At 48.8% G+C, this 26,019-nt stretch overlaps 1 protein-coding gene and 1 long non-coding RNA gene across 10 annotated transcripts in view; one reads left to right on the forward strand and one right to left on the reverse strand.

The window, feature by feature from the left end:
* LOC123332512 overlaps nt 1-26,019 on the forward strand; it is a 100,741-nt gene that overhangs the window by 55,827 nt on the left and 18,895 nt on the right. The gene's annotated exons all lie outside the window — the stretch shown is intronic.
* TENM3 (teneurin transmembrane protein 3) overlaps nt 23,057-26,019 on the reverse strand; it is a 1,064,917-nt gene continuing 1,061,954 nt past the window's right edge. For all 9 annotated transcript variants that reach the window (XM_044938509.2, XM_044938511.2, XM_044938515.2 and 6 more), the window contains one exon: nt 23,057-24,661. In XM_044938509.2, coding sequence (XP_044794444.1) covers nt 23,906-24,661 — 756 coding nt within the window. In that variant the 3' untranslated portion in view covers nt 23,057-23,905. The remainder of the gene's footprint in view (nt 24,662-26,019) is intronic.

Raw genomic sequence — 26,019 nt, forward strand, 5'->3', positions numbered from 1 at the left:
CGGTTCCTCTGTTGCTGGACATTTTGGCCTCGGCGAGTAGCTCAGTTCATCCCCGTGAGCACAGGGGTGACAGAGCTCCGGAGACCCCCTTTTTTTTGCAGGCCCACAAAGGGGATGCTCCCTGCCTGGAGGCTGAGGCGCTGCAGGGCCTGCTTGATGCGCTGGGGGCCGCCCCCATCTCCCGCAATGTTAATCAGGCCGCCCGGGCTTCTCCCCCAGCGCGCTATATCTGTCTTCACTGAAGCATGCTCTCGGTAATTTCATTGTGGGGTTTTCCATTAAAAAGTTTGATTAATTCCATAAATATTAAAATAAGACAGATAATTAGAATCCAGGTACTCACTGTTACACGAAAACGGTCAAGTCGGCACTAAATTATTATTATTAATAATAAGCACTCGCGCAGCCCTGATAATAAGTGCCGAGGAAAAGAAGGGCCCACAACCGCCGTTATTAACACCATTCCCGCAGGACGGTCTGAAGCACCGTCTCTGCGGCCGCAGGGAGCGATGCTCGTGGGGAGGAGGAGGCTGGGGGGCGCGGGGCGTCGGTAGGGGTGGGCTGTCCTTCAGCTGCGGGGCGGAGGACTCATCTTCTCACCGTTCTAGTAGTTTCCAGGTCTTCTGTCCCCGGAGACAGGGTCTCTCCCTCTCTCCTGACCCGATCCCTTGATACCCGGGCTGTTAGTGCTCCCTCCGCTCCTGAACTCAAGGGATGCTGGCGGTGATGCAGCAAGAGGCGCAGGACCTGCTTGAGCACCGAAGCTAAAGAATAAGTGTGTCTGAGCTTCTGTGTCAATCCCGTGGACAAGTTTGAACTATGAGTCATTAAGGTAGAAGGAGAGGGTGGGTACATCTGATGATACCCAACCAAGCAGGGGTCTGGCACACTTTGATCCAGGCCGGCCTTAGGTTCCAGTCGTCATTGTCTGAGTCAGATTTGATGGGGTGAATTCCCCTGGTGGCGACCTTACAGAATGAAAAAAAAAAAAAAAAAAAAAAAGCTTGTTCTTGTTTTTAATCAGAGGAACAAGTCAACAAGTCAAGCATCCAGAACCTCTTTCCCCCCTTTTTTTTTTTAAAGGCTTCTTGGCAGCTGATTGAGGAAATGGCCTGGTCTTTCCCTATCAGGCTTCAACACCTGGGTCTCAGGTGGGACTCTCTCGCTCCCTGCTGGATGGGGCATCTTAGAACACACTCTGAGCATGGTCTTCAGCGCCAAGCAGATGTAACCACACTGAAATGCCAGGCCCAAGTTTAACAAAGATTTGTGACCTTTTTTAGAGGGCAAGGGACCCTGCAGAGTAGCTGGATGAGGAACAGGAGAAGGGCAGAAACTTGAAGTTGGTGGGCAGTGCAGGGGGTAGTGGGCAGCCAGGATAACCCAGCCACTTATGGAAGGAGGGGGAGCGTTTAGACTTAATTCCTCAAGGACCCAGGAAGCCGAGTGAGGACCAGAGGTTAGACATCACAAGTATTGGGACTTCCCTGGTGGTCTACTGGTCGGGACACTGAGCTTCCAGGGCAGGGGGCCTGGATTTAATCTCTGTTTAGGGAACTAAGATCCCACATGGTGCATGGTGTGCCCCCAAAACGTAAATAAATAAAACAAATTTTAATAAAAATAGGAGTTACAAATATTTGGGGGGCCAATACAAGCCAGTTGTTCCTATCCAGTGGAACTGCCCAGCAGTGGACTAAGAGACCTCATGGGGTGGCGAGTTCCTTGTCACTGGGGCATCCAAGCAGGTACCTCACTGGGATGAGGAGAGGGGATCTCTGCATCTAAGGAGGTCTCTTGCAGTAGAATGCAGCTGGAGTCCCATCAGCTGGCCCTGTCTTCAGAGGAGGTCTCCTTGAACCTTGGACCAAGAGTACCGGTTTCTGATTGCAGGCACAGGGGAGACATTCTGTGTTTCTCTTTCCTGGTAAACCAGGCAAGTCAGACAAGGAAACAGAAGATGATCAGAAATCTCACCTCTCTTTCTCCCTTCACATTCCCTTCTCTTCCCTCCTCCTTCCTTCATTTTATTTGCTTCTTATGTAAATGAACAAACTGTTCTAAAAGAACAGATATCTGACTCTGAAAAGGGAGGCTCTTTTACACATGGGTTTACATCTCTCCAATGAGAGAACTTTTGAGATTGAACATTCTGAGAATTTGGCTTTGGAGAAAGAGGGCAGGGCAATTTGGGGGTCTGAGCTGAGCTAACAGATTTGTAAGGAGGAAAATGAAGTTCTCTTTCATGTCAGGGGCTAAGGATTTAAAAACCCACAGCTTTGGAACTCAGATCTGGCAGTTGGAGCAGGAGAGCCCGGCCAGGCTGAGTGTGCAGTAGTGCCTCTTCTTTGCCATCAACCCTGAAGGATTCAGGTGCTTTGAGAGCTGCAGGTGTGGCTCTAAAGTCATTGTCTAGCACAGAACCCTGGGCCATGAGCATGTTATTTCCCCCAAGTCAGAAAATCTGGGTGTCCTTGGTGTTTTACTTGTTGTTCAGTTCCTCAGGCATGTCCAACTCTTTGAGACTGCATGAACTGAAGCATGCCAGGCTTCAGTGTCCTTCACCATCTCCCAGAGACTACTCAAACTCATGTCCATTGAACTGGTGATGCCATCCAGCCATCTCATCCTCTGTCACCCCCTTCTCCTCCCGCCCTCAATCTTTCCAAGCACAAGGGTCTTTTCCAGTGAGTCGGCTCTTATCATTAGGTGGGCAAAGTATTGGAGTGTCAGCATCAGCCCTTCCAATGAATATACAGAGTTGATTTCCTTTAGGATTGACTGGCAGAGAAGGAAAAGGCAACCCACTCCAGTATTCTTGCCTGGAGAATCCTGTGGACAGAGGAACCTGGTGGGCTGCTGTCCATGGGGTCGCTCAGAGTCGGACATGACTGCAGCAACTTAGCAGCAGCAGCAGCAGCAGGATTGACTGGTTTGATCTCCCTACTGTCCAAGGGACTCTCAAAGAGTCTTCTCTAGCACCAAAGTTTGAAAGCATCAATTCTTCAGTGCTCAATCTTCTTTATGATCCAACTCTCCCATCTGTATATGACTACTGGAAAAACCATAGCTTTGACTTGGTCAGCAAAGTGATGTCTGGGCTTTTTAATATACTGTCTAGGTTTGTCATAGCTCTCATGGCTGCAGTCACCATTCTCAGTGATTTTGCGCCCCCCCCCCAAAATTATTTATCATTGTTTTCACATTTCTTTCATCTATTTGCATGAAGTGATGGGACCGGATGCCATGATCTTAGTTTTTTGAATGTTAAGTTTTAAGCCAGCTTCTCCTTCACCTTCATCAAGAGGCTCTTTAGTTCCTCTTCTCTTTCTGCCATAAAGGTGGTGTCATCTGCATATCTGAGGTTATGAATTTCTCCCGGCAATCTTGATTCCAGATTGAGCTTCACCCAGCCCAGCATTTTGCAAGATGTACTTTGATTATAAGTTAAATAAGCAGGGTGACAATATACAGCCTTGATGTACTCCTTTCCCAATTTGGAACCAGTCTGTTGTTCCATATCTGGATCTAAGAGTTGCTTCTTGACCTGCATACAGGTTTCTCAGAAGGCAAGTAAGGTCATCTCGTATTCTTATCTCTAAGAATTTTCTACAGTTTGTTGTGATTCACACAGTCATAGGCTTTAGTGTAGTCAATGAAGCAGAAGTAGATGTTTTTCTGGAATTCCCTTGCTTTTTCTATGATCCAACGGATGTTGGCAATTTGATTTCTGGCTCCTCTGCCTTTTCTAAATCCAGCTTGTACATCTGCAAGTTCTCAGTTCATACTGTTGAAGCCTAGCTTGAAAGATTTTGAGCATTACCTTTTTAGCATGTGCAATGAGTACAGTTGTGTGGTAGTTTGAACATTCTTTGCCATTGCTCTTTGTTGGGATTGGAATGAAAACTGACCTTTTCCAGTCCTGTGGCCACGGCTGAGTTTTCCAAATTGGCTGGCATGTTCAGTGCAGCACTTTAACAGTATCACCTCTTAGAATTTGAAATAGTTCAGCTGGAATTCCATCACCTCCACTAGCTTTGTTTGTTGTAATGGTTCTTGGGGCCCACTTGGCTTCACACTCCAGGATGTCTGCTTCTAGACAAGCACACTATCATGGTTATCAAGGTCATTAAGACGTTTTCTGTACAGTTCTTCTGTGTATTCCTGCCACCTCTTCTTAATATCCTCTGCTTCTGTTAGATCCATACCATTTCTGTCCTTTATTGAGCCCATCTTTGCATGAAATGTTCCCTTGGTATCTCTGATTTTCTTGAAGAGATCTCTATTCTTGCCCATTCTGTTGTTTTCCTTTATTTCTTTTCATTGTTCACTCAAGCAGGCTTTCTTATCTCTCCCTGCTATTCTTTGAAACTCTGCATTTAGATGGGTGTATCTTTCTTTTTTTCCTTTGCCTTGCACTTCTCTTCTTTTCTCAGCTATTTGGAAGGCCTCCTCAGACAACTCTCTTTACTTTTTGCTTTTGTGGTCCTTGGGGATGGTCTTGATCACTGCCTCCTGTCCAATGTTAGGAACCTCCATCCATAGCTCTTCTGGCACTCTATCGGATCTGCTCCCTTGGATCTATTTGTTACTTCCACTGTATAGTCAGAAGGGATTTGATTTAGGTCATACCTGAATGGCCAAAATCCCTACTTTCTTCCATCGAAGTCTGAATTTTGCAATAAGGAGTTCGTAATCTGAGACACAGTCAGCTCCCAGGCTTGTTTTTGCCGACTAAGACCTTGCTGTGTACCCAGACTATGTATCCTCACCTGTAAATCGGAACTTATAAAAATACATCCCTTATAGGGCTGTTATGAGCATTTAGCAAGGAAGGGAGAATACAGTGCTTTAATACATCATGCGTCCCAGAAATAAGCTCGGAGGACTTCATATTGACTGTGAGCTTGTCGCCAGGGAGGTCATTTTAGGAGTTCTGTTAACCGCCACTAGGGGGAGTGCTGGCCCAGTTTCTGCCTCGCGGTCCTGGGGGTGTAGGGGTGGGGGGGGGGGTAGGCACATTGTCCTCCCACAGAATGAATGACAATGAAGAGGAGCTTCAGGAGGAGAGGGTGGTGGTGGTGGATGTGATGCCCTGCGGATCCTGGACACTTGCAGACCCAGCAGCTGGCAGCGACTGAGGGACTCATCTTGCAGGCATGTGGAGGGACAGCAGCCTCGCAGAGGAAGCCTCTTCTCTGGAGATGGGATTCCTCTGGGCTTTCTAAGCCTCTTCTGACCTGTTTCTCACACTTGAATGAGTAGGGTGCTCACAGTGGACACTAGAGACCACAGGATGTTGCAGTGACCTCAGTCTACAGGTTTGATTTGAAATGCGGGTTTCCTATGATATATCTTTTTGGGTGAGGGCGTTTTGCAAGCCTTTGGCAGGAAGTACTCTGTTCTCTGGTGCATGATGCCAGACATCAGAATTTGAAGCTGTTGTCAACGCAGTGAATGCTCCAGGCATTTACCTCTGCCACCCTGAAGCCCAGCTTCCTGCTCTCAGCTCTGTGATGCTGGGACTTGGCAAGGGCCATTTCTCCTCTGCAGGCTGATTCCTGTTGTTTCAGCCCACAGGGTCAAGTCGGAGCAGGAGAGGGGATGGAGCTGAGAGAGGGACTTCCTGTTCCTTGGTTGTCTACTGTTCCTGTCATTGCAGCCCCCCTGGCCTGGTGGCAGCTGCTGGCTTCTGTCTCCATGCCCAGAACCAGCCGCCTCATAGCGCTTTCTCGGAGGTACCAGCCTGCAGCATCAGAGGGCAGCTCAGAGGGCTGTGTCCCAGCATTGTGGGGGAAGGCCCTCTTTGGAGGTTCTAGCTTTGAATGCACCCGGCCCTTCCCATTGTCCTCCTTGCACTGGGAGTAGTATCTGTTTTCTGTTGTAATCATTTTTTGTATGTTGATGTCCCGTGCTTTCTTGCTAAGTTGCTTCAGTTGTGTCTGACTCTCTGCGACCCCATGGACAGTAGCCCCCCAGGCTCCTCTGTCCATGGGATTCTCCAGGCAAGAACTCTGGAGTGGGTTGCCATGCTCTCTTCCAGGGAATCTTCCTGATCCAGGGATAGAACCCACTTCTCTTAAGTCTCCTGCATTGGCAGGTGGATGCTTTATCACAAGTGCCCTGGGAAGTACCCTCTCACCCGGTTTGTTTTCTCTTTCAGCGTTCCATTCCCTATGTGACCAGCTCCCTCTGTTGGAATGACTGTTCCACGGGAGCTGCTGTGGCTTTGACTCTTGTACATGGAAGCAGTTGATACCAGGGCTCCTGTCTGAAGGTTAGGAGGAGGTGTCAGGCATGTGGAGGATTGCAAAAGTGATGAGTGGACAGACCAGAGGAGCTTCTGTAGGGAGTGAAGTGCCACAGACAGGCTCTGTTTAGTTTTGTAATTCTGTCCAGAGGTAGAGAGTGAGTAAGTGGTGCAAATGCCCTAATTGGGATGCCAGGACCAATTTTAAAGATGGCACAACTCTATTTCCCAAAAATGATCATTATTTTCACATGAAGAAAAAGATGAAAATAAGTAAAAGAAAGAAGAGGAAGAGATGGAGATGTATAACATCAGTATCAATTCAGTTGCTCAGTCGTGTCCAACTCTTTTTGACCCCATGGACTGTAGCATGCCAGGCTTCCCTGTCTATCACCAACTGCCAGAGCTTACTCAGACTTAGGTCCATTAAGTTGGTGATGCCATCCAACCATCTCATCCTCTGCCATCCCCTTCTCCTCCTGCCTTCAATCTTTCCCAGCATCAGGGTCTTTTCTAATGAGCCAATTCTTCACATCAGGTGGCCAAAGTATTGGAGTTTGAGCTTCAGCATCAGTCCTTCCAATGAATATTCAGGACTGATTTCCTTTAGAATGGACTGGTTGGATCTCCTTGCAGTCCAAGAGACTCTCAAGACTCTTCTCCAACATCACAGTTCAAAAGCATCAATTCTTCGGCACTCAGCTTTCTTTATAGTCCAACTCTCACATCCATACATGACCACTGGAAAAACTATAGCTTTGACTAGACGGACCTTTATTGGCAAAGTGATGTCTCTGCTTTTTAATATGCTGCTTAGGTTTGTCATAGCTCTTCTTCCAAGGAGCAAGTGTCTTTTGATTTCAAGGCTGCAGTCACCATCTGCAGTGATTTTGGAGCCCCCCAAAATAAAGTCTGTCACTGTTTCCCCTGTTTCCCCATCTATTTTCCATGAAGTGATGGGACGAGCAAAATCAAATTTTGGGATATGTCCTGGCTCAGGATCACCTTTAAGAGAAAGAGAGTTTTAAGAAAGGGAGAGAGGGACTTCCCCTGTAGTCCAGGGGTTAAAATCTGCCTTCAGTGCAGGGAATGTGGGTTGAATCCCTGGTCTGGGAACAAAGCCCTTGAAAGGCAACTACGAAGCCCTTGCGCCTTAACAGAAAGTCTTGTGTGCCACAGCTAAGACCCAATGCAACCAAATATATAATAGACAAATTTTTTTTAAAAAGGGAGAGAAAGAAAAAGTAATCAGGGGTCATAGGCTCCGTGCAGGAGGCAGGTGGATGCTCGGGAGGGGAGTGGAGGCAGAGGGCAACGCAGAGGCTCTGAATTCCTGAGAGGCAGAAGAAGGAGAAGGACAAAGTTGGAGGAGGTCTGGATGTTGGGGAGGAAGACACTAAGAAAAACTTGACTTTGAAATTTTGCTAGGATGTTACACTCTCCTTCTGGATCTAATAGATCTTTTTTTTTTTTTTAAATAAAGTTTTTAAGAAGTCCAGATGTAAACTAATTTCCACCATACATTTCCTGCTGTGCTGCATCAGTATTCCTCCATGACCACATGGCACCAGGGAAGGCGGGGTGGCGCCTGCCTGCAGCCTTTCTGGGCTCTGCCCTGGGTGCTGGGCAGGCCATCTGCCTGAACAGCCCCGCTGAGGACAGTGGACTGGCTCTGGCTGGTGCACAGATGGCCTTCCCTTAAATGACACTTACTCGCTTCCTGTTCAGGGACATCCCGAAAGGGAAGCCAAAAAAGGAGAGCTAGTGGCTTTTTGTGTTAGTTTCGGGGGACCCTGTGCTCAGGAGCGGGGAGGTCAGGGCCTCGTGGGTCTACATCTTCTGGACTGAGTGCCCTTCTGCAGAGCCCAGAAATGCTCCATGTGTCGTGGAAAAGCCATGCTAATTGCAGTCATTTGGGCAAATTGATTACCACTTAGGCCTAAGTGCCAACTGCACAGTCATGATTCTGCCGATCATTACACATGTGTCAGGTGAAGTTGGCTGCAAGGCTTTATTTGATGACAACAATAAATTCTCCTCTATCTCAGGCTTTGTAAACAGCCTTCAGTCACATGTTGCTCACATGGCTTGTCCTAGACGCCCGGAGAGGACCCGTGCAGAGGCTCGCTGAGAGACAGACCCAGAGCCGTCCCTCCCCCTCGCTCTCCCTCTCCTGTTTGCCTTCTTTCTGGGCTTCTTTCTGGGCACCTGTGATTTGGCATCTCCTTGACATCAGGCAATGCCATAGCTTCTCAGGTGGTGCTAGTGGTAAAGAACCTGCCTGCCAATGCAGGAGACATAAAAGACTCAGGTTCAATCCCTGGGTTGGGAAGATCCCTTGGAGAAGGAAATGGAAACCCACTCCAGTATTCTTGCCTGGAGACTCCCATGGACAGAGGAGCCTGTGGGGTCCTGGCAGAGTCCACGGGGTCGCAGAGAGTCAGACATGACTGAAGTGACTTAGCATGACATCAGACTATGCTAGCTCCCTTTGTGACATTGCTTCTCTTGGCCTGAGGATGGGGAACTTGGGAATCTCAAGAGTGCTTCCGTTTCTTTTTGTAAACTATTATTTTATTTATTTTTTTCTGTGCTGGGTCTTCATTGCTGCACAGACTTTTTCATTAGTTGGAGAGAGTGGAGGATAATCTCTAGTCATGATGTGCGGGCTTCTCATCTTGGTGGCTTCTCTTGTTGCTGAGCACAGGTTCTACATGGCCCGTGGGCTCAGCAGGTGTGGTTCCAGGGCTCTAGAGCATAGACTCTATAGTTGTGGCACACAGGCTCAGTTGCTCCGTGGCTTGTGGGATCTTCCCGGACCAGGGATCAAACCCGTGTTTCCTGCATTGGCAGGTGAATTCTTTACCACTGAGCCAGCTGGGAAGCCCAAGAATACTTCCATTTCTTTCCAGCAGACCCCCAAAGTTGCTTCTGTCCTTTGCTGGGGTCTATGTGTATATGTGTTGTGTTGTGTTGAGTTGCCCAGTCATGTCCAAGTCTTTGCGAACCCATGGACTACAACACGCCAGGTCCCTCTGTCCATCGCCAACTCCCGGAGCATGCTCAAACTCAAGTCCATTGAGTTGGTGATGCCATACAACCATCTCATCCTCTGTCGTCCCTTCTCCTTCTGTCTTCAATCTTTCCCAGCATCAGGGTCTTTTCTAATGAGTCAGCTCTTCACATCAGGTGGCCAAAGTATTGGAGTTTCAGCTTCAACATCAGTCCTTCCAATGAATATTCACGACTGATTTCCTTTAGGATGGCTGGTTGGATCTCCTTGCAGTCCAAGGGATTCTCAAGAGTCCTCCCCAACACTGCAGTTCAAAAGCATCAATTCTTCACTGCTTAGCTCTCTTTATGGTCCAACTCTCACATCCATACATGACCACTGGAAAAACCATAGCTTGGAGTATATGGACCTTTGTCAGCATAGTGATGTCTTGCTTTTTAACATGCTATCTAGGTTGGTCATAGCTTTTCTTCCAAGGAATAAGCGTCTTTTAATTTCATGGCTGCAGTCACTGTCCACAGTGATTTTGGAGCCCAAGAAAATAAAGTCTGTCACTGTTTCCATTGTTTCTCCATTTATTTTCTATGAAGATGAGACTGGATGCCATTATCTTCATTTTTTGAATGTTGAGTTTTAAGCCAGCTTTTTCACTCTCCTCTTTCACCTTCATCAAGAGGCTCTTTAGTTCCTCTTCACTTTCTGCCATAAGGGTGGTGTCATCTGCATATCTGAGGTTATTGATATTTCTCCCTGCAATTTTGATTCCAGCTTGTGCTTCTTCCAGCCCAGCATTTCTCATGATATTCTCTGTGTATAAGTTAAATAAGCAGGGTGACAATGTACAGCTGTGACGAATATACTCCTTTCCTTATTTTGAACCAGTCTATTGTTCCATGTCTGGTTCTAAAAGTTGCTTCTTGACCTGCATACAAGTTTCTCAGGAGGCAGGTAAGCTGGTCTGGTATTCCCATATCTTGAAGAATTTTTCACAGTTTGTTCTGATCCACACAGTCAAAGGCTATAGTGTAGTCAATGAAGCAGAAGTAGATGTTTTTCTGGAATTCCCTTGCTTTTTCTATGATCCAACAGATGTTGGTAATTTGATCTCTGGTTTCTCTGCCTTTTCTAACTCCAGTTTGTACATCCAGACATTCTTGGTTCGCATACTATTGAAGCCTAGCTTGGAGGATTTTGAGCATTACCTTGCTATTATGTGAAATGAGTGCAATTGTGTGGTTGTTTGAACATTTGTTGGGACTGGAATGAAAACTGACCTTTTCCAGTTTGTGGCCACTGCTGAGTTTTCCAAATTTGCTGGCCTATTGAGTTCAGCACTTTAACAGCATCGTCTTTTAGGATTTGAAATAGCTTAACTGGAATTCCATCACCTCTACTAGCTTTGTTTGTAGTGTGGCTTCCTAAGGCCCACTTGACTTCACATTCCAGGATGTCTGGCTCTAGGTGAATGATCACACCATTGTGGTTATCCAGGTCATTAAGACCTTATTTGTATAGTTCTGTGTATTCTTGCCACCTCTTCTTAATAACTTCTGCTTCTGTTAGGTCCATACCATTTTGTTCTTTATTGAGCCCATCTTTGCATGAAATGTTCCCTTGGTATCTCTAACTTTCTTGAAGAGATCTCTAGTCTTTCCCATTCTATTGTTTTCCTCTATTTCTTTGCATTGTTCACATAAGAAGGCTCTCTTATCTCTCCCTGCTATTCTTTGGAACTCTGCATTCAGATGGGTATATCTTTCCTTTTCTCCTTAGCCTTTCACTTCTCTTCTTTTCTCAGCTATTTGTAAGGTCTCCTGAGACAACCATTTTGCCTTTCATTTTCTTGGGGATGGTTTTGATCACTGCCTCCTGTACAGTGTTACAAACCTCCGTCCATAGTTCTTCTGGCATTCTATCAAGATTCTATCCCTTGAATCTATTTGTCACTTCCTCTGTATAATTGTAAGGGATTTGATTTAGTTCATACCAGAATGGCCTAGTGGTTTTCCCTGCTTACTTCCATTTAAAGTCTGAATTTTGCAATAAGGAATTTATGATCTTAGCCACAGTCAGCTCCAAGTCTTGTTTTTGCTGCTGTATAAAGCTTCTCCATCTTCAGCTGCAAAGAATATAATCAATCTGATTTCACTATTGACCATCTGGTGATGTCTATGTGTAGAGTCGTCTCTTGTGTGGTTGGAAGAGGGTGTTTGCTACGACCAGTGCATTCTCTTGGCAACACTCTGTTAGCCTTTGCCCTGCTTCATTTTGTTCTCCAAGGCCAAACTTGCCTGTTACTAAAGTTATCTCTTGATTTCCTACTTTTGCATCCAGTCCCCTATGATGCAAAGGACATCTTTTCTTTTCTTTTCTTTTTTTTTGGTGTCAGTTAGGAGGTCAAGCCTAACAGTGTCGCCAAGAGAGCACATTGGTCATGGCAATATTGTTCTTGACTGCACAGGACTTTCCTTTCTCTACCAGACACATCCAGAACTGGGTGTCATTTCTGCTTTGGCTCAGCCTCTTCATTCCTTCTGGAGCTATTTCTCTGTTCTTCTCCAGTGGCATATCAGACACCTACTGACCTGGAGGGGTTCATCTTTCAGTGTTGTAACTTTTTGCCTTTTCATGCTGTTCATGTGGTTCTCAAGCCTAGAACGCTGAAGTGGTTTGCCTTTCTCTTTTCCAATGGACCATGTTCTGTCAGAACTCTCCACCATGACCCGTCCGTCTTGGGTGGCCCCACATGGCATGGCTCATAGTTTCAGTGAGTCAGACAAGGCTGTGGTCCATGTGATCAGTTTGGTTAGTTTTCTGTAATTGTGGTTTACATTCTGCCTGCCCTCTGATGGATGAGGATCAGATGCTTGTGAAGCTTCCTGATCGGAAGGACTGGCTGTGGGAAAACCTGGATCTTCTTGCTCTGGTGGGCAAGGTATGTTGTATGTGTGTGTATATATGTGTGTGTGTATATATGTGTGTGTGTGTCGGGGGGGGGGTAGTTTTAATGCAACAAGTCAGAGACCACTCTGCACTCCGTCACGGTTTATCCTGGCCACCCAGACAATGGCCTCCTTCAGTATTAGGTGTCTGAAGTGAGGCCTTCATGCAGAAAGTCTCCACATAACGAGTGAAGCATCTGTCAGCTCTGCAGACTGTGGATTTCCACTGCGCGGTCCAGGCCGGAACCCCAGGGCCAGAGTGGCCCTCGTGGAGGGCTGGGCACCCGGAGTGTGAGGAGGGCTCTCCCTGGGGTTCCCTCCCCTCCTGGGGAGATTCTGGGAGGCTCCTGGCAGCTCCATGGGGCTGGACCCCTTCTTCCTGGCAGGAGGGGCGTCTGCGCTGAGCCCAGCCCCGGGCTCTCAGGACTCACACCTTTCCCAGCCGGGGGGGGGGGGGGGACGGGGGGGGGGGGATCTTCCACCTCCCAAGGCGGTCCTGCCTCCTCTGCGGGTCTCAGCCTTTCCCAGGATCCGGCTCGCAGCTCCATCTGGGGCCCAGCACAGAATCCCCAACTCTGGGTTTCCTGGCAACTAACAGGGTCACTTTCGGCCTGTTTCTGGGGTCTGGTTGGGCACCCTTTCTGATTGGTTCTTTGCAGGAAGAGATGGTAGGCAGCTCTGGGTCGAGGTAGCCCCTGTTGTGGGCTCAGTGAGCACGGACGTTTCCGGTCAGTGTCCCGGGTGGTTGGGATCTGAGAGTTTTCAGAGTTTCAGCACGGTGGGTGTGGCTGAAAGCAGAGTGGTGTCCCCGAAGTCATTTCCACCAGGGCTTCAGAGTGGGACCTTATTTGGCAAATAGAGTTCTTTGCAGAAATGATTGGATTAAGATGAGACTGTACTAGAGTTGGGAGGGGCTGGCCCTCCGATGACTGGTGTTCTTATAAGCAGAGGAGAGAGAGGCCAGAGACCCGCAGGGTAAACTCAGTGTGACGCTGAGGCAGAGGAGGGACAAGGGCCCCCAAGGACCCCAAGGTGGCTGGCAGCCCCCAGGAGCTGGAGGAAGCAGGGGTCCTCCCCGGGGGCCTTCAGAGGGCACGGCTCTGCCAACACCTTGAACTGGACTTCTAGCTTCCAGAATGTGATAAATGCCCATTGTTTCAGCCACCCTGTCCACCATACTATGTTCCTGCAGTCTTAGGATCCAATACACCCTCCACCCCACGCCCTGCCCCGTGCCTATGTTTCCACCCTGTGCTGAGGCATAAACACCATCAGACTTTCCCGTAGGTCAAGGTGGCCAGGTTTAGCACAAACAAAACCGAACAGGATGCCCACTTAAATTTGAATTTCAGATCAGCAACTGCTGCTGCCTGCCAGGTCGCTTCAGTCGTGTCCGACTCTGTGCGACCCCATGGACTGCAGCCTACCAGGCTTCTCCGTCCATGGGATTCTCCAGACAAGAACACTGGAGTGGGTTGCCATTTCCTTCTCCCAGATCAGCAACAAATACACCTTTTTAATATATGTTCCTAATATTAAATGGGACATAACATATTGACAAATGATTGACTGCTAAACTGAAGTTCAGTCTTAACTGGGAGTCCTGCCCCTTATCTGACATTCCTAGCCCCCAGCCCTTGACTCCCGGAGGGCCTGCTCTGACCCGTGTGTGGGGCCGGTCAGGGGGGCGGCCAGTAAGCCTGGCAGGGCAGCTCTAAGCCCCTCGTGCTCCCCCCCTCAGGGTTTCCTGAGCCCTGCCAGCAGCCTGCAGTCTGAACATCCTCTCCACCAGCTGGGTGAGAGTCTGGGAGGCTTGGAAGAGACAGGAGGAGGCTCAGAGGGGAGCCTGCTGCCTGCCTGGGGGTGGATGTTTGCGGGGAGGAGGAGGGCCCCTCGTGGTTCCTGCTGTGCACCCATCTCTGCACTTTGATTTGTTCTATTTTAAGCTGTCTGCAGTTTCTCTCCGGGGGAAGGGAGAAGATAATGGGGAGGGGACTGGGGTGGGGTGTGTGGAGTGAATCAGGGGGACTCAGGAGCAGACGGGAGGCCAGTTGGCGGGGCTGTGCAGGATTCGAAGGCAAAGGCGAGGGAGAGAGCAAGCTGGCAGGCAGCCTGGCCAGAGTGCAGGGCACCTGAACGGAGTTCCCTTTCCAGAATGCCACGCCGGGACGCTGGCTGTGGGCAGTATTCCAAAGGTGGTGGTAGTGTTCAGTTGTCAAGTCGTGTCTGACTCTTTGTGATCCCAGGACTGCAGCATGCCAGGCCTCCCTGTCCCTAACCATCTCCTAGAGTTTGCCCAAGTTGATGTCCATTGAACTGGTGATGCCATCCAACCATGTGTATTCCGTATTATTCAGTATTTTTCTGTATGTGATCACACATATTAACACTGACTAATTTCCATCACCTTAGGGTGAACGAGAGCCTGGGTGGAAAGGGGCTTCATTCTCAGCTCCTTCCTGAAGGTAAAGGGTTGGACCTCAGCAAAGGTGGCAGCCCCCTCCCCTCTGGGAAGGGAGCCCCCCCCCCTTTCCCTTTGGAGGTCCCTCCTAATGCAGCCTGGACAGAGAGATGTTGGAGGTTATGTCTGGGTGAAAGTGTGAGTCACTCAGTTGTGTCTGACTCTTTGCGGATCCTATGGACTGTATACCCCACGAGGCTCCTTTGTGCATGGGATTTCCCAGGCAGGAACACTGGAGTGGGTTGCTGTGCCCTTCTGCAGGGGATCTTTCCAACCCAGAGATTGAACCCAGGTCCCCTGCGTTTCAGGCAGATTCTTTACCGTCTGAGCCAGTTGAAAGATGTCTGGGTAATAACCTTAAAATCACCATGCTATGCTTGGTTGCTCAGTCATGTCCAACTCTTTGAGATGTTATGGACTGCAGTCCACCAGGCTCCTCTGTCCTTGGGGATTCTCTAGGCAAGAATACTGGAGTGGGTTGCCATGCCCTCCTCCAGGGGATCTTCCCAATCCAAGGATTAAACCCAGGTCTCCTGCATTGCAGTGGATTCTTTACTGACTGAGCCATGAGGGAACCCATAGGCTTTTACCCAAAGTAAAAAAAAATTTACTTTTGCTTCGTCTCTGTCACACAGGCGTGTACACAGACACACACACACACAGACACACACCCCTTTTGGGCAGGGGAGCCTGAGAAGGATCTGCTCAGGGGCAGAGGGCTGGGCCCATTTTAAGGATGGAGAAACTGAGGCACAGACACAGCAGGGGGTCAGGCAACTTGGGACTATCTGGTTCTTGTCTACTGCTCCAGGGCTCCCCCCAGCTCTGCTGCCCCCATCTGCCCCCACCCCAGCCAGGGCCTCGCTGAGTCTGAAGACTGAGAGCACTGACTGGCGAGGCTTCAGAAAGAGCCTGAGTTGCGGCGAGGCCTGCATCCTGATGCTGTTAAGAGCATCTTAACAAGCCACAGAGGACTGGGGAGGGGCCGCCATCCCAGAGTCCAGAGCTCTGGCTCTGACCTGTTCACTCCTGCAGGGTGGTGAGGGTTTGGGGTTGGGGAGCAGATGTATGAAACAGACCGGTCTCATCTGGATGGCTGGCAGTCTGCTGACGAGGTGAAGACTTGGGTTTTAGGACTCGTTTTTGAAGCAGCCACCAAAAATCCCCGCAGGTGTCAGAGCAGGAAGGGGGTGCTTGATAAAGGCCCAGAGGGGTGAAGCCCTGTGGCTGGGGGCCATGCGGCTGCCTGCTTGGTTCCTGTGTGTGAGTGTTTGTGTGAGTGTATGTGTGTGTGTGAGTGGGATCTCATGCCTGGTGGGCACTAGTGGGGAGACCGGGGCCTCATTGCCCCCCACCCTCATGGCGGGGGCCGCCCCGGGTCAGTACCAGCAGCCGAGTGCGGGTCTTCTTTCTCTACCTAGTTTCCGCATCCGTCTGGCTTTTCACGTGAAACTACATCCTCCGTCTTGGTCTTTATCTAAGGTGATCCTGTGGTTTTCACATGCCAGCTTTAATCGTCTTTCTCATTTCTGCCAGCATTGGGGTAGGGAAAATAAAGTGTTGCTTATGCATTGGGTCCCCACAGGCCTCCAGGAATGACAATGGGCTCCAGCCGAGGACTGTTTCTGAAGCCAGGACACCAGTCCAGGCTGCTCTGTAAAAGCAGCATCCATCAGCTCCTCTGGGGGGGACAATGTGGGACAAGAAGGTTGAACCCTGGGTCCTCCCCCCCAGCGCTCACTGTGGGGCCGGCAGGTGGGGGAGGTGGATGGTCCACCCTGGGGGCGTCCAAGAGCACCGGGTGGGCCCAGCTCAGGCCACCCTTCCAGGCTGTCATTCCATGAGAGCCTGGCTCCCTCGGAAATAAAAACGCCACTCTGCATTTAAAGCATCTGTCCTTCTGGGAAATTCTTCAGAGCGACAGGACTGCTCGAACATGAAAAGTAAAAGGGAAACGATGTGATAGTTCAGAAACCACTGTTTTCCGGGGGCTGCAAAACTCAAACAGCCTGCGGACAATTCCTGGGAGGAAGGACCTTATTTTGATCTGCGAAGCGAGAGGAACATTGTTTGACAAAGTTTCTGCTTGACGGGAAGGGAAATCTTACGGGAGCGATTTTTTGCGAGGACCGGGCCTCAGTGAGGTGGTGCGTGAAGCAGAAGTAATCGTTTTATGTGTGAAACTCCGTGCGTACAGCAAAGATGGAAAAATAGAGGCTAATTGGAACTGGCCTCACCCTGGAGAGGGGTCGGGCTGGTGGTTTTTGGTCCCCGCGACGCGCGCGGGCGTCCCTCCCGGTTCTCATCTGAGATGCCCATCACTAGGGGGCGCTAGAAACCTTCTCCGAAAGTACCTGGGAGGAAGCCATCACCTGGACGGTGGTCCGGGAAGAGCACTGGGGTCCCCAAGTCCTCCCTAACCTGGTCCTTCCTTGGGGTCTCAGGAGGAGGAGGAAGGGTCCTTGCTGAAGGGTCCTTGCCCATATGTTGGGGTGGCTTTCCATTCCTGCAGGACCAGAGCCCTGGTTTTGAAGGGAAGGCAAGAGGGCAAGGGAAGGGTGCCACATCCCTGTGAGCTGGGCCACCTGGACCAGCCTCTCCTCTTGCGTCATCTCCGCCTCTGCTCTCTGTTCTGCAGTGGTGCGTGTCCACGCTTGTCCCCAGAGCATACCGTCCCCCCCCCTCCCCCCCGGCCTCCTGCTCTTTCTTTCTTTCTTTTTGCTGTAGGGCCGAGACTAGAAATCATGCCGTAGCTGAAGTGAGCAGATTTAAAAATCTGCTTGTTTATAACCTTTTGTAAGTAAGCTGGGGACAAAGAACTCTACTTTCCTGTGTGATATCCTGGGTTATTATTTAAAGTCCATCAGGTCTACTAAGGGAGACATATGGGTTTTCCTTCTAAGCCTTTCTTAGCCGTGTGGCTCAGATGGTAAAGAATCTGCCTTCAATGCAGGAGACCCAGGTTCAACCCCTGGGTTGGGAAGATCCCCCTGGAGAAGGGAATGGCAACGCACTTCAGTATTTTGCCTGGAGAATCCCATGGACAGAGGAGCCTGGTGGGCTACAGTCCATGGGGTCCCACAGTTGGACATGAGTGAGCGACTAACACTTACTAAGCCTTAGAAAGATATCTCGTTAGATATAGCCTAAGTGGTTGCAGCCTAGACAGGTTCTACCAGGAGGTAAAGGGTAAATCCAGTGAATAAAAGAGAGAGAGGGAAATGATGGGGAGAGGAAAAAAGAAGGGGAGGGGGAGGGGAGGAGGAGAAGGAGAGAGAGAGAGATATTGCCTTCCCTGGAAGAGCATCATGGATGAGGCCCGGGGACGGTTTTCCTGGTGTTCTGTGGAGCAGCTATTCTAAAATCTCCCTCACATTCACTGTGGAGGAAAATTTGGGTAGGACTGTTTTTTCACCTCTGTGGTCGTTAATCACTTCTGTGATAGAACTCCAGGTCCACCAGAGCCTTTGGTGTGTTCCTTATATTCGCCACTGTTCCATTTTCAGCCTTTCAGTCACATCAGAGAATGAGTCATTTTAACTCCTTGGGTATTGCTGCTCCCCTCACGGCTCACTGATAAAGTTAACATGTGAAAATTTTACAGAATTCACTGTGACCCTGTGGACGGCTCGTCAATCCTGTCAGTTCTAGGCAGCAAGTTAGGCTGGACAGAAAGAGCCATTGTGGATGGAATTCAGGAATTCTCTGCACACATGTAAAAAGAAGGCAATTTCCCTTCCCAGTGCAGGCTGAACGCTGTGGTTAGGGCTCAGCTCACGATTCACCTTAGGAGCAGGAAGGCTAAAATGTTCCTCCACCGCCTTGCCCCAGAAATCACAATTTATGCTTCTAATTTTTAATTTTCCTTAGCTTAGGTCCCAGAAGGATTTATTAAATTCGCTTTGTGGAACCCATTAACTCTAAACTGAATAATGACGTTACTCTAGGCTTACGATCCGTTTATAGCAAATTTGCTACATACAAGACTCTAAGAATCTTCTATTCCTCCATGACGGAGTTTTAAGTCTGTGCATACATGAAAAGATTTACTCACTTTACTTAAAAGTGATTCGTAATTAACTGACATCAAGAGACCATGCTTGCAGAAGTGGTGAATAGCAAATGAGAACTCTGGAGAGAGAGGATGTTCATCACGTGGCTTAAATTACAAGGCAGGAAACTCGAATGGCTTATCACCGTGTCTTTGAGACTCTGGCTTAACTCTGTACTTCAAGTGGGTAATAGTGACTTATAACTAATTTTTAATTTTTCATTGCCTTGGTAGGATGACCAAAGCTGAATTTATAAATCACTTAGGGAAAACTTAGATAAATATTTAACGTGTGTGTGTATGCAAATCTATGGTCTTTCTTTTATAAATCTTTTTAGAAGTGAGGAAGTCATTAACACATTGCATGGCAGACTTTCTCATCGAAGGTGAGGCAGGCTGAGGAGCTGGAAATATTGGCAGGTGGTGGGGAACTCAAGACATGTGCCCTGTCGGAGGGTCTAGGGCATCTTTATATATTGAAAAATGCTTGTCAGGACTCTGAATTATGGCAGCTTTGGAAAGACTCATGCCCCGAGGGACTGGTGGTGGCAAGGCATGTCCCTTGCATTTCCTGGGTGGTATTACTGGGAGGGGGCTTCCAGGTGGCGCCAGTGGTAAATATGCGCCTGCTGATGCAGGAGACATGACACGGGTTTGATCCCTGAGTTGAGAAGATCCCTGGGAGGAGGGCGTGGCAACCCACTCCAGTATTCTTGCCTGGAGAATCCCGGGGGCAGAGGAGCCTGGAGGGTTATGGTCCACAGGGTTGCAAAGAGTCGGACACACCTGAAGCGACTGAGCACACACGTTACTGGGAGTCTGTGGGCTACAGTGGGGGGGTACTAGCTGACAGGGCATCTCTGTTCACCTTGGTTTGAGCCACTTCTGTGAACCTGGGCAACTCGCTAACACGTCTCTAAGTGCCTTCCGGCTCCCACTTCTAGAATTTGATGCATTTCACAGGGTGCTGGAGTCAGCTCCCCTCTTGGAAGGAAAGTGGGGTGGAATCTGGGTACCAGAGGACTGGGAAGAGCTCTGTGGCCCTTCAAGGCTGTCCCTGGGTGGGCCGACTCCACTCCGCAGGAGTGCAGATAGCAACCCAGGCAGGCGGGGGGCAGATTATGGCCCAAGGGGACCTCCTTCTCCTTTGAACTCGGGCAAGCCTGCTGCTGTGGGTGCTGCCCAGGTGGCTTTGGCTACAGACAGGGCGCGATGCAGACCAGCGCCCTCCCGCTGCCTTTTTTGGAGTCCTCCATTTCTAGAGCATCTCGCATAACAGATTTCCTGCTCAGCGGGTGAGAGAAGCAGCTTCATTTGGGAGCAGGCCAAGACAGAAGGAGAAGGAAACGGTGGCCCACAGAGAGGGTGGTGGGCTTGGTTAGGAGGGCATCAAAGACAGAAACCTCCCATCATCTTTAAAGTGCTTGGGGACTGGTGTTTAGAGCAGGCATCATACATACTATGTGCGGGTCCGTCACTTAAAACCACATCCAGTGATTATGTCACGTGTGCAGCACGTTAACATCTGAAGGCGCATCTTACAGGAGGCGCAGCTGCGTATTCCGTGCCCAGACAATTCTGCTCCAAAGAAACAATTTTCACCTACATTTTCCTTTGCATTCGTTCAGACATGACCTCTGGGGAAAAGAGGTGTGGAAAATGAAAGTAGCAATTCGCATGTGTTTTTCTGCACCCCCCCACCCCCCATTTGAGGGTTAATCTCTAATAAGAGGAGAAAAAAGAAATAGACCCTTTGGCTGAGTGGAGTGACCTGATTCTTCCTGGATCAACATGTTATCAGGTTGAGGTTGTCACTACAAAGCAAGGATGATGAAGCCTGCCTTTTCAGACTAAAATCAAAGCCTTGGCCGGCCAGGCTGAAACTGCTGACCTAAGCATCCCCTAATCAGGCGGTCTATATGTAGATTTAGACAGCTCCAAGAGGCTAGGAGACTATCAGGCCCAAACTGATTATTCTAATCAAGTGTTTTAATTAAGCACTTACTGCCAGGATCACAGGAACGGGGTCTGCTCTCAAGGAGTAATGGGAAGCATCTTTTTCCTCCTTCTTCACGGTGATGAGGTTTGGCTTTGTAAAGGTACATTTAACATTTTTTCTAAAGTAGGCCATGGAAAGAGTTTTCTGTGAATGGCACAACGATGAACAGGCTGTCTGGCCAGCAGACACCACAATTAGAAAAGAAAAAAGAAAAGGTATGATCAACTGGGTTGCATACGAATCAATACCCCAACAACTGCATCTATTTGCATCTTCCACCCCCAAAACACAAAAGGAATCCTGGCTGGCCCAAGATATTTTTAAAAAATATATATAAAACACACACACATTGGGTTGGCTTTTATTGGAATGCCTAGATGCAATCTATAGTCATCAAGTTATGGAAAATTCAGGTCACATATAAAGTTAAGAAGGCAAATGAAAAGAACAATACAAATCAGACAAAATTTACATCTCAAAATATCATGAAAGCATTTTGACTGGCTTTGCCTAAAATACTTTGAATATCAATTTCTTTTTTGTAAGCTAATTCTTTTCATTATACAGCCCCCTTCCCACCCTCCCAACTCTTAGAAAAAGGTCTTTTGTTTACATATTCCCCAAGGTCACTATTTCTTGTAAAAGCATGTCCAGATCACAAGTCTTTTTAGAAAGAAATAGGCTCATTATACCCACTAACAAGACACTAATTGGGTTGATTTGACTTCACCTAAAGTAAGCACCAGAAGACTCCAAATCTGTTATTTACTGGTGCCAGTGTGAAGGACCAGTCCACGTCAAGAGGAGGAGAAGGTTATGATTTTACTTCCGTCATGTGGTACAAGCTTTTTTCATGGTCAATACATCTGAAATATTTCTGAGAATGTAGACTCAGAGCCTATTTCAACCAAAAGTACTTACAGCATGCTAAATACAGCCCTGCAGAAATGCCATGGAACAGAACTGCAAACACCTAAGTTAACAGTTAGAAAATCAAATGTAAAACAGAGCCATGTTTATGTGGTTTGAAATCTCAAGAGTTGTCTAAACTGGGGCTTCATAATACTCGCCAGAGGATTTCCAGGATAAAAAATATTACTGCTAATCTGTGCTTTCATTCTAATAAAATATCAGCATTCATTAGAAGATTAATTACTTCGGTATGCTCTACCAAATACACAAAGACAGTAATAGCACTGATACTGTAAATTCAGTAGCTATTTTGAAACTTTCCCAGCCCATCTGTTTAATAAACACGCCTACTGTGCAATTTAGAGTATGTGATACATACAAAGCAGTTAGAAAATTAATTTTCAATACATCACTTGAACCTTTATATTTACGACATGTTCACTTGCTATGTTTTATCACCATTATACATAGAGGAAAACAGTGTATACTATAGCTCAATGAACTGAGAAAGGTTTTCTAAAAATATTTTTGTGGCTGAATTTAGTGCTCACGAAAGAGACGTGCCAGAGGGGCTGAGCCGCAAGGAAGCGCAGATGCGTAGCGCGCCGGCACGCGGGCGGCAGGAGGGCACGGCTCTCAGTTCACTTCCAGCGGATCCGCCACCCCCAGCTTCCCCGAGACACAGCAGAGGCTGCCATTCAAACCAGCTCCGAGCTGGCTGGGTCGTTTGGGCTTACGGGAGCTTTTGATCTCCCCTTTATGTCCCTCTTTGTGACCTGAGGGTCCAAACTCGAGACTAGCTGAGTGAACCTGACCTTCCCTGTCTGGGTGTCTCACCGCTGCTCGGTTTCTGCTAGCTTGCCGAGATCTTAAGACATGTTTAAGGTGATGACTAACTACATTAGCTCCTTTCCCGCTCACAAAGCATCTGATGGGGGTCTTGCGCCTCCGTCATGAAAAGAGGCTTCAAGGAAGGTAACAGTAAAACCCTGGGATTAACGGTATCAACAACTCCCCCATAGACTTTTTTAGGAGCGGAGAGAGGGACAATGCCTCCTGCGCTGTTTTATGTATTTTTGGGTTTGTGTTTCGTGGCTTCCGTTACATTCCACCAGCCTTAGTTTTCTACCGTGCCTCTTAGCTGACAATGGTTGAGGACACTGGCCTGATGAAAAAGAGAAGGAAGAGAAAGGAGGTCTCTGATTAGCCACCCATGGAGGATCGCACAGTCTATCCATCTAGTGATAGAAAGTTGCACGTTTTTTTTTTGTTTGTTTTGTTTTGTTTTTCAACCTAATACAAAAATATTAACACTTCTGGACATTATAGGCATAAGTCGTTATATCTCTACAATATAATAATTTATACTGTACAGCTATAACAGATAACAAAAGGTGCAATCCTTTTAAAAAAATCACACAGTTCACATGTTTTTATCGTTTTATTTTTTAAGTATAAACTTTTTAAACACTTTACATAAATTAACTCCTCTGAGACTAATATCTGATGTACAGTAAATTGTAATTCATATAAAAATCCATAAACAACTTGTCTCACATAATTTACAAAAAAAATCAGGGTTTCCTTTGCTTATCAGTGACAAGGATTCTATTTGCCAGTTTTCTTCCCCCCAAGGCAAACCACATGAGCATTGTAAAATTCCTTAGAAATCCCCGCCCTGGCAGCAGAAGTCACGTGTGCCAATGTCCTTTTACAAACCAGCACAGGGAAAGCAGTTGGGTTGTCTAGAAACAGTAACTTTGCCCCACATTTTAAAATTAACAGATATATATCACATCCTATGCAGAGAGACTACTTCTTGTAAGCAAAGGTCGACAACGGTAACACCTGGAAACACTGTATGCCTTTCTACCTTCATCAGATACAGTGCCTCAGAGAACAAGATGGCCCAGAAGCAAAAGGTTTGGGCCGCTTTCTTTAATGATCCGTTTTTCCTTGGAATACTTTCAGTCCAACTGAGTGCAGCGATATGCATATGTAAACATATTCTTTAAAGCCGATCACCTTTTAAGGTCATTCAGAAGGAAGTCTTTTCTTTTCTTTTTTTTTTTTTTTTGTGTGGATTTTTTAAAATAGCAGTCTGGTTCTCCCGGAAGGCTCTTCGGTGCCGGAGAGTCCCCCTAGGATTGTGCTACAGACAGATCTGAGCAGGGGGGTGGGGGTGCTGGGGCTGGAGGGGCAAGCGGCACCCCACCGGCTCGGGTCCCCGCAGGGGTGGTGGCGGCGGTGCGCGCCTCCCTGCCGCCGGCCCGGGGGTTACCTCTTGCCGATCTCGCTCTGGCGGAGGAACTGGATGTTGTTGGCACTGTCGGCCAGCTCGGGGTACTGCTCCACCGAGAGTACGTAGTACCCGTCGTAGCCCTGCACCTTGCCGGCGCTCAGCAGCTGCCGCTTCTCGCCCTCCGTCCAGAGGCGCGCGCCCTCCTCGCCGTCGCGCACGCGCTGCTGCTCGCGCGCCCAGGCCCGGGCGAGCGCGCGCTGCCGCGCCTGCTCCAGGATGCGCGCCTTCTCCTCGTCCAGGGTCATGCCGTAGCGCACGTGCAGCGCCAGCGCGCCGAACTGCATCTCCACGTCGGCGAACCTGCGAGTCCTGCCGTTGACCACAGTGGTGGACTGCGACACGGTCACGTTGATGCCATTCTCCAGCGCCTTGCGGCCGCTGGTCAGCCGCAGAGTGCCCAGGTCGCTCTCCGGCGTGCTGGTCTTGATGAAGTAGTGCGTGTCCTTGCCCTCGATGGTGAAGTGCAGGTTTTCCAGGTAGAAGGCGTTGTTGAGCACGGCCGCCACCTTGATGCAGTCCTCGTTGGCGATGTTCAGTACATTGGTCTGCACGCGGCCCTGGCTCACGGCCAGCATGACGCCCTTGCCGATCAGTGACTTGACCGTGGCGAACCACAGCCACGACGGCGCGCCGCTGCCTTTGCGCCTGCTCACCTGCACCTCGGCCATCTTCCCCAGGGACAGGAAGGCCTTGGCCTGCCTCGCCACTTGCTGCTGGACTCCAAAAATGGGCTGCAGAGAGAAACAGACCCGCAGGATGGGTTAGAGAACAGTCGGGCTCTTCTGGCCCCAGGGAGCCAGGCTTCCGGGCGGTGCTCTGGTTCTGGGCATGAAATGCGGGGGAGTGGGGCGGGGGCGGGGGATTGCTGATTAAAACCTCAGTAATTTCTTTAGAAACGAAAAGGCTAAAAAACCCTGGGGGGAGGAATGCACTCAAGACCCCGCTCCCCTCAAGTTGATCCCAATATGTTTTGAAAGGTAAAAAGAGGTAACTCCATCATGTATTGTATGTGTTAAGAGCTTTATAGTTTCTAATGTGGGTGATGCTGGGAGGGATTGGGGGCAGGAGGAGAAGGGGATGACAGAGGATGAGATGGCTGAATGGCATCACTGACTCGATGGACGTGAGTCTGAGTGAACTCTGGGAGTTGGTGATGGACAGGCAGGCCTGGCGTGCTGCGATTCACGGGTTCGCAAAGAGTCGGACATGACTGAGCAACTGAACTGAAGTGAACTGAACTGAATGTGGGTGAAATGGGCTTCCCTGGTGGCTCGGTGGTAAGGAATTCGCATGCAATGCAGGATTTGCAGGAGACTTGGGTTCAGTGTCAGACTTTATTTTTTGGGCTCCAAAATCACTGCAGATGGTGATTGCAGCCATGCAATTAAAAGACGCTTACTCCTTGGAAGGAAAGTTATGACCAACCTAGATAGCATATTCAAAAGCAGAGACATTACTTTGCCAACAAAGGTCCGTCTAGTCAAGGCTATGGTTTTTCCAGTAGTCATGTATGGATGTGCGAGTTGGGCTGTGAAGAAAGCTGAGCATCGAAGAATTGATGCTTTTGAACTGTGGTGTTGGAGAAGACTCTTGAGAGTCCCTTGGACTGCAAGGAGATCCAACCAGTCCATTCTGAAGGAGATCAGCCCTGGGATTTCTTTGGAAGGAATGATGCTAAAGCTGAAACTCCAGTACTTTGGCCACCTCATGCGAAGAGTTGACTCATTGGAAAAGACTCTGATGCTGGGAGGGATTGGGGGCAGGAGGAAGGGGACGACAGAGGATGAGATGGCTGGATGGCATCACCGACTCTACGGATGTGAGTTTGAGTGAACTCCGGGAGTTGGTGATGGACAGGGAGGCCTGGTGTGCTGCAATTCATGGGGTCGCAAAGAGTCGGACACAACTGAGCGACTGAACTGAACTGGGTTCAGATCCGTGTGCCAGGAAGATCCCCTGAAGGAGGGCATGGCAACCCACTCCAGTGTTCTTGCCTGGAGAATCCCATGGACAGAGGAACCTGGTGGGCTATAGTCCAAAAGGTCACAAAGCAGCCTTACAAGACTGAAGCGACTTAGTCCGTACACAC

The sequence above is a fragment of the Bubalus bubalis genome, chromosome 1 (genome assembly GCF_019923935.1).
Source record: "Bubalus bubalis isolate 160015118507 breed Murrah chromosome 1, NDDB_SH_1, whole genome shotgun sequence".
Taxonomy (NCBI): domain Eukaryota; kingdom Metazoa; phylum Chordata; class Mammalia; order Artiodactyla; family Bovidae; genus Bubalus; species Bubalus bubalis.